This window comes from Dipodomys spectabilis, unplaced genomic scaffold, assembly GCF_019054845.1.
Source record: "Dipodomys spectabilis isolate Male_0828 unplaced genomic scaffold, ASM1905484v1 ptg000002l, whole genome shotgun sequence".
NCBI classification, from domain to species: Eukaryota; Metazoa; Chordata; class Mammalia; order Rodentia; family Heteromyidae; genus Dipodomys; species Dipodomys spectabilis.
This window is the reverse complement of record NW_024870679.1, coordinates 52,118,356-52,135,307: the sequence shown is the minus strand read 5'-3', so window position 1 is coordinate 52,135,307 and position 16,952 is coordinate 52,118,356. Positions and strand designations below refer to the sequence as shown.

The following is a 16,952-nucleotide window of genomic DNA, read 5'->3' as shown; positions in this document are numbered from 1 at the left end:
CTTTTCTTTATTTTTCTTGCTTCCTTGCTCTGGCTAGGAATATATTGTACTGTGTTGAATAAGAGTAGGGAGATTACCCTCGTCTCAGTCCTGACTTCAGAGGAAATGATTGTAGTTTTTCTCTGGTCAGTATAATGTTGGCTGTAGGTTTGTCATATATAGTCTTCATTGTTGAAGTGTACATTCTTTCTATTCTTAGTTACTTCAAAGCTTTTGTCGTTAAAGTGTGTTGAATTTTGTCAAGCCCCCCCTTTTTTGCACTAATTGAGATGTTCAGTGTGATTTTTTAAAATGTTTTTTATTGTGAAAATACTATACAGAGGGGTTACAGTTACATGAGCAAGGTAATGAGTACCTTTCTTTTTCTTTTTTTTTTTTTGGTGGTCATGGGGCCTGGGAGCTGTCCCTCAGCTCTTCAGCTCAAGGCTAGCGCTCTACCACTTGAACCACAATGCCACTTCCGGCTTTTTATTTTCTGCTTATGTGGTGCTGAGGAATCGAACCCAGGGCCTCAGGCATGCAAGGCAAGCGCTCTACTACTGAGCCACATTCCCAGCCCATGAGTACATTTATCAAGCATTGTTGCCTCCTCCTTGGTTTTTTTTTTTTTTCCTACCATCCCTTCCCTCCCCACCTCCACAACTACACTCTCTCCTCTTCCCCCCCTAACTTGTAAAGTTCATTTTTCAACCTAGTATCTTGTACATCTCAATGTGATGTTTGCCTTGATTCTATCTTATTTCTTTTTTCCTTCCTTCCTTCCTTCCTTCCTTCTTTCTCTCTCTTTCTTTCTTTCTTTCTTTCTTTCTTTCTTTCTTTCTTTCTTTCTTTCTTTCTTTCTTTCTTTCTTTCTTTCTTTCTTTCTTTCTTTCTTTCTTTCTTTCTTGTCAGTCTTAGGTGCTGTCTTTGAGCTTCTTTGTGCTCAAGGCTCAAGTGTTCTACCACTTGAGCCACAGTTTTCTGAGTGGTTTATTGGAGCTAAGAGTCTCACAGGACTTTTTGCCTGGCTGGCTTTGAGCTGGGATTCTTAGATCTCAGCCTCTTGAGTAGCTAGGATTACAGGCTGATTGATCTTAGTTCTTTTTGTGACACAGTCTAGAATAGGTCAAATTGGTCTTGACCTCAGGACCTCTCTCCCTCTCTTTCATTCCTTTCCTCTAGTCTCTGTCCTTCCCTCTTTCCTTTCTTCTTTCTTGTCTTGCTATGTAGCCTGTACTGACCTGGACCTCTGATCTTCTAGCCTTAGCTGCCTGAGGGCTATGATCACAGGTACGTGCTAGAAGGTCCAGCTCTGGTGATAGTCTCTTAAAAGTCTTGGCTTATTTTCATTAAAAATGTCTGCCAAAAATTAATATGAATATAGTTTTTAGTCTTTCAAATAAGAAGAGTTCAGTGAAGAAGCAGCTCATAAGTCAGTTGCGCAGTGTTTCTTGTAGTGCTTTTTTCTTCCCTTTGGTACTGGGATTTTGAATTCAGGAACTTACACTTGTGAGGCAAGCACTTTACCACTTGAGCCATGCCTCCAGTCCTGCATGGTTCTTCTTAAGATAACCATTGTATTGCATGATACAGTAGAACTACTTTATAAGTGCCTTTTCAAAAGTCTGTCACATTGAATATTAAAAGAGATATGTCCCAGGGCTGGGAAGGTAGCTCAGCGGTAGAGTGCATGCCTTGCAAACATGAGGCCCTGGGTTCGATTCCTCAGCACCACATAAACAGAAAAAGCCGGAAATGGTGCTGTGGCTCCAGTGGTAGAGCGCTAGCCTTGAGCTGAAGAGCTGAGGGACAGCGCCCAGACCCAGAGTTCAGGCCCCATGACCGGCAAAAAAAAAAAGAGATATGTCCCAAATGGTCTATTTTAAAAGTTTCAGTTTATTAAAATTTTAGTAATATGGAAGCTAGAGATAAATTAATTTTTTTACTGTCTTTTTTAAATCAGTCCTGAGGCTTGAACTCAGGCCCTATGCACTGTCTCTGAGCTTCTTTTGCTCAAGGCTAACGCTCTACCACTTGAGTCATAGTGTCACTTCTGGCTTTTTCTGTTTATGTAGTACTGAGGAACCAAACCCAGGGCTTCATGCATGCTAGGCAAGCACTCAATCACTGAGCCACCTTCCCAGCCCCCTTTTTACTATCTTATATTGGATCCCACCTCACCCCCACCCCTTCTAAGGCTAGAACTCAGGACCTGGGCTCTGTCCTTAACCTTTTAATTTTTTTTTGTCAGTTGTGGGCTTGAACTCTGGGCCTGGGCGCTGTCCCTCAGCTCTTCAGCTCAAGGCAAGCACTCTACCACTTGAGCCACAGCCCCACTTCCAGTTTTCTGGTGGCTAATTGGAGATAAGAATCTCACGAGCTTTCCTTGCCTGGGTTGGCTTTGAACCGTGATCCTCAGATCTCAGCCTCCTGAGTAGCTAGGATTACAGGTGTGAGCACTGGTTGGCGTCCAGTTTCCTTGACCTTTTTTTTGCTAAAGTCTAGTGCTGTATCACTTTCGTCTCTGGCTTATTTCTGACCTTTTTTTTTTTTTTTAATAGTTAATTGGAGATTATAGTCTTACAGGCTTTCCTGCCTGAGCTAGCTTTGAACTGCAATCCTCAGATCTTAGCTTTCTGAATAGCTAGGATTACAGGCGTGAGCCACTGGTGCCTGGCCCATATTGGATTTTTAAAATGATACATATGGAGGATATTTTTAGATTTCTTTTCATCACCATTCTCCCTGCATGTCTCACTTTAAATCAAATGTTAGAAATGATTAAATTTAGTGAAGAAGGCTTGTCAAGAAAGCGGGGCTAGGCTAAAAACGAAATTTCTTGTGTTAAGCACTTAGCCAAGTTGTGAATACAAAGGAAAAATTGCTTTAAGAAATTAAAAGTCTTCTCAACTATACACATGACTAAGAATGCAAAAGAGTCTTATTGTTGATACATAGAAAGTTTTAGTAGTCTGGATGGAAGATCAAACTGGCCACATGCTCCAGAACCCAATGCCTAATCCAGAACAAGTTCCTATCACTCTCTTCAGTTCTCTGAAGGGTGAGAAGTAAGGAATCTACAGAAGGAATGTTGGTTCATGAGGTTTAAGAAAAGAAGCTGGGGGCTGGGAAGGTGGCTCAGTGGTAGAGCGCTTGCCTTGCATGCTCGAGGCCCTGGGTTCAATTCTTCAGCACCACATAAGCAAAAAGAAAAAAGCCAGAAGTGGCGCTGTGGCTCAAGTGGTAGAGCGCTAGCCTTGAGCTGAAGAGCTGAGGGACAGCGCCCAGGCCTAGAGTTCAGGCCCCACGACCGGACCCAAAAAAAAAGAAGCTGTCAGGCTGGGAAGGTGGCTCAGGATAGAGTACCTGCCTTGCATGCATGAGGCCCTGGGTTCGATTCCTCAGCACCTCATAAGCAGAAAAAGCCGGAAGTGGAAGTGGCGCTGTGGCTCAAGAACTAGAGCACTAGCCTTGAGCTGGAGTTGAGGGACAGTGCCCAGGCCCAGAGTTCAGGCCCCACAACCAAACAACGATAACAACAACAACAACAAAAAAAAAACGGAAAAAGAAAAGACGCTGTCTTTTATAAAAGGTGAAGCCTTATATAAAAGGCTGGGAAGATGGCCCAGTGGTAGAGTGCTTGCCTTGCATGCATGAAGCCCTGGGTTTGATTCCTCAGCACCACATAAACAGAAAAAAAAAGCTGAAAGTGGCGCTGTGGCTCAAGTGGTAGAGCGCTAGCCTTGAGCTGAAGAGCTGAGGGACAGCGCCCAGGCCCAGAGTTCAGGCCCCAAGACTGGCCAAAAAAAAAAAAAAAAGGTGTAGCAGCAAATGCCGATGAAGAAGCTGTAAGTTATCTAAATCAAGTAGCCACAATAAATGATAGACTCACAAATCTCTATTGGAAGCAAATGACACCCAGGACTTTCATAGGAACAAAGTCAGAGGACAAGTCAGTTCCAATCTTCAAAGGACAAACTAACGCTATGATTAGAGGCTAATGTAGCTAATGATTATTTATTTGTTCTTCCATCCCAATGTGTATACTTCTAAATTTCTTTTTCTTGCCTGATTAATTGGTCTAGCTAGAACTAACTGTCCTGTCCCATCATTTACACTATTTTGCTTAGAATTCAAAGTCCTTTTAATAAAGATTGAGTTTGTTTTGTTTAGATTATGTATCAGTCCCTTAGTTTAGGGAACAGCAAGAGGCTTTGATTTACTGAGATATATACCTAGGGGATGAGTCAATCTACCTGATGAAATTGAAGTACTGTTACCAAAGAAAGGGAGGTGCACGTTAATATCTAGCAAACAAAACAAGCACAGCTACCATTTGTTTCAAATCCCTATTTGGTTATAATTGGTTATTGTAAATCTAGAAATAGAGTGATTCATAGGCCCCAATTCATAGTCCAACATTTTTGTCTAGTGTTTTAGCAGTTCATTATTATATTTATTTTTAGTCTTATATTTTCTAGTTCAATAAGCTTGATTTTTTTTTTTTTTTGTCAGTCATGGGGCTTGAACTCCTGGCCTAGCTGCTGCCTCTGAGCTCTTCAGCTCAAGGCGCACACTCTACTACTTGAGCCACAGCTCTACTTCTGGTTTCCTGGTGGTTAATTGGAGATAAGAGTCTCACTGACTTTCCTGCCCAGGCTAGCTTTGAAACTGTGATCCTCAGATCTCAGCCTCCAGAGTAGCTAGGATTATAGGCATGAGCCACCGGCACCCAGCAATAAGTTTGATTTTTCAGTGTTCTAGTTTCCACAGTTTAATAAGGTTTTAAAGTAGCATTGTCTACTATATACAAACATTGATTGGATAATGCTTAATTATCTCAAACACTACGCTAAAATGAGGCACTGTTTGGAGATGAAAACCAGTGGGGAGAGGTAAAAGGAGCGTTTGGTAAAGGAGGACAGAATATGATTGAAGTTCTTCATGTGCATGGAAGGAAAATCATAATGAACCTGTGAAAATTGTTTAAAGAAAAGAGGGGCATATAGAAGGAGAAGGAGGAATAAATTGAGGACAAATTTCATCAAAGTACATATATACATATATGGATTATCACAATGAACTCCCTATGTAAACTAATCTGTGCTAACAAAAATAAAGATTCCTAAGTCTAAAAATTGAATATGTACACACTGTATTTCATGTTTTTTACTTTTCATCCAAATAAGAATTACTTAGGCTGTACTTGTGGTATCTGTGTTTATTATAATAGTCATGCTTAAATATATATTTATTTTTTTTCCAGGATGTTGAGTTATAATTAGTTTCATTCAAAAACATCTCCCCAAACATGTAAATTATTTGCTTAGAAAAAATCATATGCCAGTTGCTGGTGACTCATGCCTGTAATCCTAGATTCTCAGGAGCCTCCAATCTGAGGATCACAGTTCAAAGCCAACCTAGGCAGGAAAGTCCTTAAGACTCTTATCTCCAAATAATCACCAAAAAGCTGGAAGTGGAGCTGTGACTCAAGGGGCAGAGTGCTAGCCTTGAGCAAAAAAAGCTCAGGGACAGTGCCCAGGGCCTGAGTTCAAGCCCCAGGACCTGAATCCTCCTACACCACCCAAAAAAGATCGACCAACAGTAGGAAATTCTACAGATGAAGATTTAAAAGTATCTACAGAATTTAGCAACAAGGACACTGACCTTAGCAAGAGTAGTTTTAGTGAAGTTAGGATAGGATTACAGTGAATTCAAGAGAGAATTCAGGTGTAATAAGACAGTATTCAGCTCCAATAAAATGCTTGGATATTAATTTTTTGTAGTGCTGAGGATTGAACCCAAGACCTTGTGCATACTAGGCAGATGCTTTCACTGAGTTTCACCCTAATTCTGCATAGTGTGTGTGTGTGCCAGTCCTGGGGCTTGAACTCAAGAGTCAGGCCACTGTTCCTGAATTTTTGTGTTCAAAGCTGAGGCTCTACCACTTAAGCCACAGTTCTACTTCTAACTCTGTGTGTGTGTGTGTGTGTCTCTGTGTGTGTGTGTGAGTGTGTGTGTGTTTAACTGGAGATAATAGTCTTATAGACTTTCCTCTCTAGGCTGATTTAGAATGATGAACCTCAGATCTCAGCCTCTTTGAGTAGCTAGAATTGTAGGCATGAGCCACAGGCAATATTGCTTTCTCTCTCTCTTTCCTTTCTTTTTCTTTTCCCTCCCTCCCTCCCTCCCTCCCTCCCTCCCTCCCTCCCTCCCTCCTTCCCTCCTTCCCTCCCTCCCTCCCTCCCTCCCTCCCTCCCTTCCTTCCTTCCTTCCTTCCTTCCTTCCTTCCTTCCTTCCTTCCTGTTTGTTGTGGGGCTTGAACCCAGGGCCTGGGTGTTGTCCCTGAGCTTTTTCAGCTCAAGGTTAGTGCTTTATCACTTTGAGCCACAACACTACTTCCAGTTTTCCTGGTGGTTAATTGGAGATAAGAGTCTCAGTCTCCTGGACTTTCCTGCCCAGGCTGGTGCTTCTAGCCTGTAATCCTAGCTACTCAGGAGGCTGAGATTTGAGGATCGCAGTTCAAAGCCAACCTGGGCAGGAAAGTCTGTAAGACTCTTATCTCCAATAAACCACCAGAAAACTGGAAGTGGCACTGTAGCTCAAGTGGTAGAGCGCTAGCCTTTAGCTGAGGGACAGCGCCCAGGCCCAGAGTTCAAGCCCCACAACTGACAAAAAAATAAATAAATAAATAAATTAAAAATGAAGTGGTCTGGGCTAGGAAGGTGGCTCAGTGGTAGAGCACTTGCCTTGCATGCATGAGGCCCTGGGTTTAATTCCTCAGCACCACATAAGCAAAAAAGAAAAAAAAAAATGAAGTGGTCTGGGGGTGGGGGGAGGAAGGTTAGGAGGGGAAAATGGAGAAAATGAGGGAGTAGGTGACACTGTTCAGAAAGAAGTGTACTCATTTCCTGGTTTATGTAACTGTAGCCCCTCTGAACATCACTTTTACATAAAAGAAAAAGTGACCTGGTATAGTGGCACACAGCTGTAGTTTTAGCACTCAGAGGCAGAGGCAGGAGATCTTTGAGCAGCCTCGGCTTCATAGCAAGACCTTGAATGAACACCAACCCAAATGAAATCAAACCAAGGAATATAAAAATAGGCCATAACTCAATTCAGTTTTGAACTTCTAGGTCATTGTTATTCTATAGGCAGACTTTAGGCATGAGCTTCTCAGAAGACCTGAGGATCGTGATTCTAACTCAGTTTGGGCAGAAGTCTATAAAACTCTATGTTCAATAAACCAGAAAAATATTAGACAGAAGGTATGGCTCAAGTAGTTGAGTGCCAGCCGTGAGCAGGAGGTGTAGCCGCAGATTGGTTTCTTGATCAATTTTGCTAGTTATAACATTCTCTTTAGTAAGGACTGAGCTTGAGAATCTTAGAATTGGAACTAAAATTTCCCCAGAGGTCATCTGTAGTTCTTTTGGAAGTGTGTCCATTACATTTGCTTTTATCTTTATCATGGCTATTACTTCATTTGGCAGTCTTATGGTTATGTTTTTCTATGTATTATTCCCTCTAGATTTGTTCTTTGTGTGTGTGTATATATGTGTGCAATTCCTGGGACTTGAACTCAGGGTCTGGGCAGTGTCCCTGTGCTTTTTTGCTTGTCTGCCACTTGGGTCATAGTTCCATTTCCAGATTTTTTTTTTTGTCAGTTGTGGGGCTTGAACTCTGAGCCTGAATGCTGTCCCTCAGCTTTTCAACTCAAGGCTAGCACTCTACCACTTGAGAAACTGCGCCACTTCCGGTTTTCTGGTCGTTAATTGGAGATAAGAGTCTCACAGACTTTCCTGTCTGGGCTGGCTTTGAACTGTGATCCTCAGATCTCAGCCTCCCTGAGTAGCTAGGCATGAGCGATTGGTGCCCAGCTCTGCTTCCAGCTTTTTGCTGGTTAATTGGAGATAAGCATCTCATGACTTTCCTACTCTGGCTGGCTTCTGCTCACCAGATCTCAGCCTCTTGAGCAGCTAGGATTACAGGCATGAATTCCCAGTGCCCAGCTAGATTTGTTCTTTTTGAGTGCTAGGAACACCTTGTCTTTCTACCTTTCCTAGCTATAGCATAACAATTTGTACAGCACGTATTTAAACTGTTGATCCTATGTTACATGGATAATGTAGAAAAATTTTAAATTTGAAAAGTTACGGTTCCAAGTAGGTTTCATCAGCCACATCAATTTTTTTTCAACCAACTAGGTATTCAACCACTTTAAAGAAATATATCTATATCCATATCTATATATCTGTCTCCATTCTTAGATCCGTGTGTGTGTGTGTGTGTGTGTTTATGTATCAGTAGTGCTTGCCTAACATGCACAGAACTTGGAGTTCAATCCAGGGAGCAGTACTAGGGTTTAAACTGGTTTAAACTGAGGGTTTCCTCCTTGTTAAGCAAGTACACACTGTTAAACTACATCTCCAGTCCTTTTTTACATTTATTTCTGAGATGGATTGCATTTCCTACCTGGGCACGTGTCTGGACCTTGCTCCTATTTTATGCTTCCCACTACAGTTGGGGGTGACAAGTTATTACCATGCCTAGCTTTTTTTTTTTTGGTCCAGTCTTGGGGCCTGAGCTCTGGCCTGGGTGCTGTCCCTCAGCTCTTCAGCTCAAGGCTAGCACTCTACCACTTGAGCCACAGCGCCACTTCTGGCTTTTTTCTTCTTGCTTATGTGGTAGGAATCGAACCCAGGGCCTCATGCATGCAAGGCAAGCGCGCTACCACTGAGCCACCTTCCCAGCCCCATGCCTAGCTTTTAATGTGACTGAGTCTTCCAGACTTTTCTGCTCAGAGTGGCGGGGAACCAAGATCCTCCTGATCTCAGCCTCCCAAATAGGAATGGGACTTCTTTCAAAGGAAAGACAAAACATTTTGCTGAATTGAAAGTCAGTATTTATAAGGAGGAGCTAATAAAATAATAAGCTTAAAAATTTTGCTTTTCAAGTAATTATTGGTAAAATTCTAAAGGATTCTTTTGACTAAGATTAAACCTTAAATTGGATTAGCAGTTATTTGAATCTTAGTATACATGGGTTAATGACCTGCTCCTAGCGAAGCAAATAAGTAATTGCTAATTTACATATATAATGTTCATTTCTTTTCTAGCTCTTCCACCAAAGCCACCTAAGCCAATGACTTCAGCAGTTACAAATGGGATGAAAGACTGTTCCGTTTCTCTTCAGGATGCAGAATGGTACTGGGGGGATATTTCCAGGTAATTGTACAACTATAACTGAATTCAATTAATTTTTTTGAGAAGTAGTTAATTCATTTTAATGCTGTACTACTTGGCATTTGAAGATTATCACTTTAAAATTTGTGTGTGAATTTTGTGAATTCAAGTTTTCTTAACTCTTTTCTTCCTATGACAAGAACTGTCATCTCCTGTCTACAAAGTTGCAAGAAAATCTTTAAATTATGGGTATGATTATTACTTTCAATACTATATTGAAGGTGGATTTCAGCATATATGAAATTTACACATTTAAGATAGTTACATAGGGTTCAGACTGAAAGATACTTTTAGGTATTTTTTTCCCTCAAAGGTAATACTTCCAAAATCTTTCTTTTTATGGAAGTCAGTTTAGGTATAGCCCTGGAATCTACCTTTAACAATATCCCTACAAAATTTTTTTTGTTTGAGACAGAATCTTGTTATGTAGTCAAAGCTGTCCTGGAACTAACTTATAGCCCAGGAAGGGCTCAAAATTGGGATCTTTCTGCTTTAGCCTCCTTAGTGCTAGGATTATAGGCATGTGCTACTACACCTAGCCCTAAATGATTTTGATACAGACTCTTTTTTGTTGTTGTTGTTGGTCATGGACTTGAACTCTGGGCCTGGGTGCTGTCCCTGAGTCCTTAGGGACTCAGCTCAAGGGAAGTGCTCTACTGCTTGAGCCACAGCGCCACTTCCAGTTTTCTGGTGGTTAATTGGAGATAAGGGTCTTATGGACTTTCCTGCCCAAGCTGGCTTTGAACTGTGATTCTCAGATTTCAGCCTTCTGAGTAGCTAAGATTACAGGTGTAAGTCACTGGTACCTGGCTATGATACAGACTCTTTACACATGGGTTGGAGAAACAGAACTCTAGGGCATAGGTTTTTTTGGTGAGGAGCAGGGTAGGGGTAAAAGGTAGTTTTGAAACCAGAGAGATTTTATGTACATATTTTTTTTTCTGGGGTCCGGTCGTGGGGCCTGAACTTTGGACCTGGGCGCTGTCCCTCAGCTCTTCAGCTCAAGGCTAGTGCTCTACCACTTGAGCCACAGCGCCACTTCTGGCTTTTTTCTTTTTGCTTATGTGGTGCTGAGGAATCGAACCCAGGGCCTCAGGCATGCAAGGCAAGTGCTCTACCACTAAGCTACCTTCCCAGCCCCCCGAATTCTTCAATATACTCATTCTTCCCTCTCTTGTCTGTGTTTTCTCCCATTCCCAAAGTAGTACTCATTTCATTTTTTTTTTTTTTTTGCCGGTTGTGGGGCTTGAACTCTGGGCCTGGGAGCTGTCCCTGTGCTCTTCAGCTCAAGGCTAGTGCTCTACCACTTGAGCCACAGCGCCACTTCCCTTTTTCTAGTGGTTTATCGGAGATAAGAATCTCAGGGGCCGGGCGCTGGTGGCTCACGCTTGTAATCCTAGCTACTCAGGAGGCTGAGATCTGAGGATCGCAGTTCAAAGCCAGCACGGGCAGGAGAGACCGTGAGACTCCTATCTCCAATAAACCACCAGAAAACTGGAAGTGGCGCTGTAGCTCAAGTGGTAGAGCGCTCGCCTTGAGCTGAAGAGCTGAGGGACAGTGCCCAGGCCCAGAGTTCAAGCCCCACGACCGACAAAAAAAAAAAAAAAAAGAATCTCATAGACGGGCTGGGAAGGTGGCTCAGTGGTAGAGTGCTTGCCTTGCATGCATAAGGCCCTGGGTTCGATTCCTCAGCACCACATAAGCAAAAAGAAAAAGCTGGAAGTGGTGCTGTGGCTCAATGGTAGAGCGCTAGCCTTGAGCTGAAGAGCTGAGGGACAGCGCCCAGGTCCAGAGTTCAGGCCCCACGACTGGACCCAAAAAAAAAAAAAAAAAAAAGAATCTCATGGACTTTCCTGCCTGGGCTGGCTCTGAACTGTGATTCTCACATCTCAGCATCCTGAGTAGCTAGGATTACAGGCGGGAGCCATCAGCACCTGGCTCATTTCACTTTTTTTTAAAACTTGTATCATTTCAGCCATTTTATGTGCACAGTACATTCACACTGCTATGCAGCCATCGCTACCATCAATTAATGTGCTCTAACCTAGTAAAGCAAAAACTCCCGTCTCTCCTTCCTCAGCCCCTATCAACTACCCTTCTACTTTCTGTTTCTATGAATTCAACTATTCTAGGTACTTTGTGTAAATGAAGTCTTATAATACTTTTGCATTTGTGACTGGAATATTTCACTTATTTCAGTCTTCAAGGATGATTCATGTTATAGCATATGTCAGGACTTCACTCTTTTATAAGGGTGGATAATATCCCAATTTGTGACTATATCACATTTTTGTTTATTCATCTGGATTTGTGGATTTGATGAATGTTTGGATTATTTTAGCTTTGGCTATTATGAATAATGCTAATATGAATGCTGGTTTAACAATGTCTGAGTCTACTGGGTGCTGGTGGCTCATGCTTGTAATCCTAGCTACTCAGGAGGCTGAGATCTGAGGATTGTGGTTCGAAGTCAGCCCAGGCCCAAAAGTCTGTGAGACTTTTATCTCCAATTAAACACAGAAAATGCTGGAAGTGGCACTGTAGTACCACTCTAGTGCTAGAATGCTAGCCTTGAGCAAAAGGAGCTCAGGGATAGCATTCAGGCCCAGAGTTTAAGCCCTAGGACTAGCAAAAAAAAAGTCTTGAGTCCTTGCTTTAGATGATGATGATGATGATGATGTTGTTATTATTATTATTATTATTATTATTATTGCCAGTCCTGGGGCTTGAACTCAGGGCCTGGGCACTGTCCCTGAGCTTCTTTTGCTCAATGCTAACACTCTACCATGTGAGCCACAGTGCCACTTCTGGATTGTTCTGTTTATGTGGTACTGAGATTTGAATTTAGGGCTTCAGTGCCACTTCTGGATTGTTCTGTTTATGTGGTACTGAGAATTGAATTTAGGGCTTCATGCATGCTAGGCAAGCACTGTGCCACTAAGCTACATTCCCAGCCTCTTGCTTTAGATTATTTTGGATATATATGCAGAAGTGAAATTGTTGGGTCATTTGTTTATTTTGTATTTAACTTCTGAAGAGGTCTTAGTATATTTTATATTAAAAATTACTAGAATATTTTATTTTGGTAGTCTGATAAAAGGGTCCTTTATAATTAAACACTATTTAAATTTATATTCTGAGATCTTGTGGTTCTTACTGTAATTCAAGGCTGTGTGTGTGTGTGTGTGTGTGTGTGTGTGTGTGTGTGTGTGTGTGTGTGTGTGTGTGTGTGTGTGTGTGTGTGTGTGTGTGTGTGTGTGTGTGTGTGTGTGTGTGTGTATGTGCCAGTCCTGGGACTTGAACTCAGGATCTGGATACTGTCCCTAGACTTTTGTGCTCTACTTAGGTTACACCTCCACTTTTTGCTTTATTTTTTAGTGGTTAAAGAGTCTCATAAACTTTCCTGCCCAGGCTGGCTTCAAACCATGATCCTCAGATCTCAGCCTCCTGAGTAACTAGGATTATAGTTGTGAGCCATTGGTACCCAGTTCAAGGATCTTTTGTGTCCTGACATTTCCTTTTAGTGTTATAGTGTTGTCCGTTAAATTGTGAAACAAGCTCTGAAGAATAAATTTGTTGTTAGTGTAAATTCAAATTAGTGAATATCTATTGAAGGTTGTGAATTTAAGTGAGTTTTCCTCGTTCTGTTTAGGAACAGCTGCCACTGTTGCTTAAATATGAGCTTCTTTCAAAACACCTGCGAGGTTTTTCTGAAACTAGTTTTCCTGCAAGTTCAGACCTGCCTAAGAAAGCCTTAAAGGCTTAATAGAAACATTATCTTCATCAGTCACTTGGAATCTGGATGAGTTTAAAAATCAAATAGTCTTTCCATAGATTACATAACACCCAAAATCAAAACAGAAAGAGTGTATCTAGAGGGAGGAACTAAATGACCTCTGAGAGCCCCCATGACTAGAACACATACACACCCACCTTCTAACTCAGCAGTAACATGTGAAGACAACCATGCTTATGCTTTTTCATGCTTCCTATAATTGTGTTTTTCAGGGAGGAGGTAAATGACAAATTACGGGACATGCCAGATGGTACCTTCTTGGTTCGAGATGCTTCAACAAAAATGCAGGGAGATTATACTTTGACTTTGAGGTGAGTACTCCGTCCTTTGGCTCCTGCCCCCTTATTTAGGTTCTGAATATATAGGGGGTTCTGCATCTTATTTAAATCTTTATATGCATATTTTTCATATTCTTGCCCAATCTAGATATGTAATTTTTAATTTGGCTTTGTGTGTGTGTGTGTGTGTCGGTCATGGGGCTGAACTCTGGGCCTGGACTCACCCTCAGTTCTTCAGCTCAAGCAAGCGCTCTACCACTTGAGTCATAGCACTACTCCTGGCCTTTTCAGCTTAGGTGGTGCTGAGGAATGGAACCCAGGGCTTCATGCATGCAAGGCAAGCACTCTACCACTGAGCCACCTTCCCAGCCCCTTGGCTAACTTAAAAAAATTTTTTTTCCCACATAGTAAATAGTCAAACATCTTATAAAAATGTCAACTGTTTTTCTTTTATGTAGAAATAAAATGCAAAGGCTAAAATCCCTAAGTATAAAGGAGTTAAGTATACATTTTAATGGGAAGAGGAAACAAAGGAGGAGGCAACAATGCTTGATAAGAAATGTACTCATTACCTTGCCCATGTAATTGTAACCCCTCTGTACGGTATTTTCACAATTAAAAAAAATATACATTTTATTTGACTTAATCAATGAAATAGAAGTCAAAGGAATGTGTTTTGTTTTATTTTGTTTTTGGTCTTGGGACTTCAACTCAGGGTCTGGGTGCTGTCCCTGAGCTTTTTTGCACAAGGCTGGCGCTCTACCACTTTGAGTGATAGCCCATGTTTGGTTTTCTGATGGTTCATTGGAGATAAGCATCTCACAGACTTTCCTGCCTGGGCTGGCTTTGAACCATGATCCTCAGATATCAGCCTCCTAAGTAGCTAGAATTACAGGCATGAGCCACCAGTGTCTGGCTTCAAGGTTATATCTTCAGGTTACTAATAAATCTATCCCGCTAAAAACTCTTTTTCCTTTATACAGATTTCAAGAAGTAGAACATAATTTTGACTGCTGAGAATATGTGGATAGAGCAGTTCTCAGCCTGTGCCAGAAGAATTTTACTATTTCCTAAGTGGTAGATGTGTGATTTTTTTATACTTATAAAAGATTAAAAATAGGTTAAAAATACTGCATCAGATATTTCCAGATACAATTTTAATGATTAAAATAACTCAGTTATGGAAAGGTTTTTCATCTGTTTATATAATGCCATTTTATTTATTTTGTGGTGGTGATGCTTGAACCGAGGGCCTCAGGCATGCAAGGCAAGCGCTCTACCACTGAGCCACCTTCCCAGCCCCTAGCTAAGATGTTTTATGGGCAAAAGATAAAAATGATTTTATGTGTACTTTCCCACACACGTGTGTATATCCATATATATGCATGCATTTATTTATCTATTCATTTATTTTTGTCCTTCGTGGGGCCTGAACTCAAGGCTAGCGCTCTACCACTTGAGCCACAGCACCACTTCCAGCTTTTTCTGCTTATGTGGTGCTGAGGAATTGAACCCAGGGCCTCACCCATGCAAAGCAAGCACTCTACCACTGAGCCACCTTCCCAGCCCCATGCATGTATCTATGTATATGCATTCCTAGTCCTATTAGCAGAGTAAAACTTGTTTATTATGTGAATCACCATATAAGACTAATACTTTTAAGCAGAATTTTTGGGAAAAACTACAGTTGTTTTGTTTTTCACAGGAAAGGAGGCAATAATAAGTTAATAAAGATCTATCATCGGGATGGTAAATATGGCTTTTCTGATCCTTTGACATTTAATTCTGTGGTGGAGCTCATTAACCACTATCATCATGAATCTCTTGCTCAGTACAATCCCAAACTTGATGTGAAGCTGATGTACCCAGTGTCCAGATATCAACAGGTATGCTCAGAGTTCTTCATAGCTGTTGAGCAAGTCATTGTTTAACATAATAATGTGACTTTAGAAAATCAGGCTCATTAACTGAAAAGAAATGTACTCATTTTGTTTTTGTGTGTGTGTGTGTGTGTGTGTGTGTGTCCGTTCGTGGGGCCTGAACTCTGGGCCTGGGTGCTGTCCGTCAGCTCCTCAGCTCAAGGCTAGCGCTCTACCACTTGAGCCACAGCGCCACTTCCGGCTTTTTACTTTTTGCTTATGTGGTGCTGAGGAATCGAACCCAGGGCCTCATGCATGCAAGGCAAGCGTTCTACCACTAGCCACCTTCCCAGCCCAAATGTACTCATTTTGAAAAAAATTTAGATCTTTCAAAGATTTTTTTTGAAACTTACAGTATACTATTTTATAATAGCTAATTTGTATATTTATTAACTGTATACAAAATATTTGTGTTTATGCACCCACTTACACTGTGGTTCTCCTCCTCCTTTCCTCTCCTCCGTCCTCACCCATCTTTTCCTCTCATCTCCAACAGGGCCTCACTCTGTAGCCCAGGATGGCCTTGAACTCCTGATTTTTCTGCCTCAGCCTCCCGAGTGCTGGAATTAGAGGCATGCATCACCATTCTTTGCTTTCATTTCTTAGTTTTAAAGTATTAGTTATTTTTATATGATTTAAAGATCAGTATTCATTTTAACACAAGGGATTTAGTGCTTTTGCATCATTACAGTGGCTTGAACATATAAATTTGAAATAGAATTTAAAAATAGACATGGAAAAGCATGTCTGAATTACTAACATTCTCGACTTCTTTTGTGTGCCTGTATAGGATCAGTTGGTAAAAGAAGATAATATTGATGCAGTAGGCAAAAAACTTCAAGAGTACCACTCTCAGTATCAGGAAAAGAGTAAAGAATATGACAGGCTATATGAAGAATATACCAGAACATCCCAGGTCAGTATATTTTTGTGTTTGGTCTAATAAGTATGCAATGCTACCAGATTTTCTACAATTCCTTTGATGATCTTCAGTTGCCTTAATATCTTGAACAACATTTTTTTTTTTTTTTGGGTCCGGTCGTGGGGCCTGAAGTCTGGGCCTGGGCGCTGTCCCTCAGCTCTTCAGCTCAAGGCTAGCGCTCTACCACTTGAGCCACAGCGCCACTTCTGGCTTTTTTCTTTTTGCTTATGTGGTGCTGAGGAATCAAACCCAGGGCCTCATGCATGCAAGGCAAGCGCTCTACCACTGAGTCACCTTCCCAGCCCATTTTTTTTTTGTCAGTTGTGCGGCTTGAACTCAGGGCCTGGCTAGTGTTCTGAGCCCTTTTCTCAACGCTAGCACTCTACTACTTGAGGTACAGCTTTACTTCTGGCTTTTTTGGTGCTTAATTGATGATTAGAATCTCATAGACTTTCCTGCCCTGGCTGACTGAACCATGATCCTCAGATTTTACCCTTCACCGTAGCTAGGATTTCAGGTGTGAGCCACTGGCACCTAGCTTATTGGATGTTTTTATCATGAAAGAATGCTAGATTTTGTCAAGGGTTTTCTTGCATCAGTTAAGGTAATCAAATATTTTTTCATCCTATTAATGTAGTATATGACCTTGATACCTGTTTGTTGAATTATCCTTGTATTCTTGGGCAGTATCTTACATGAACATGGCATACATCCTTATTAATTTGCTAGGAATTCAGCTAACACTTTGTTGAGAATTTTAAAATTTGCATTATAAAAAATAGTATAATCTGTAGGGGGTTTTTTTGTTTTTGTTTT

General features: G+C 41.3%; 1 protein-coding gene across 1 annotated transcript in view; it reads left to right on the top strand.

Annotated features, from left to right (window-relative positions):
* LOC122108047 (phosphatidylinositol 3-kinase regulatory subunit gamma) overlaps positions 1 to 16,952 on the top strand; it is a 61,970-nt gene that overhangs the window by 31,675 nt on the left and 13,343 nt on the right. Inside the window, exons 3-6 of the mRNA XM_042680018.1 lie at positions 9,095 to 9,203; positions 13,230 to 13,328; positions 15,001 to 15,181; positions 16,005 to 16,130. Coding sequence (XP_042535952.1) covers positions 9,095 to 9,203; positions 13,230 to 13,328; positions 15,001 to 15,181; positions 16,005 to 16,130 — 515 coding nt within the window. The remainder of the gene's footprint in view (positions 1 to 9,094; positions 9,204 to 13,229; positions 13,329 to 15,000; positions 15,182 to 16,004; positions 16,131 to 16,952) is intronic.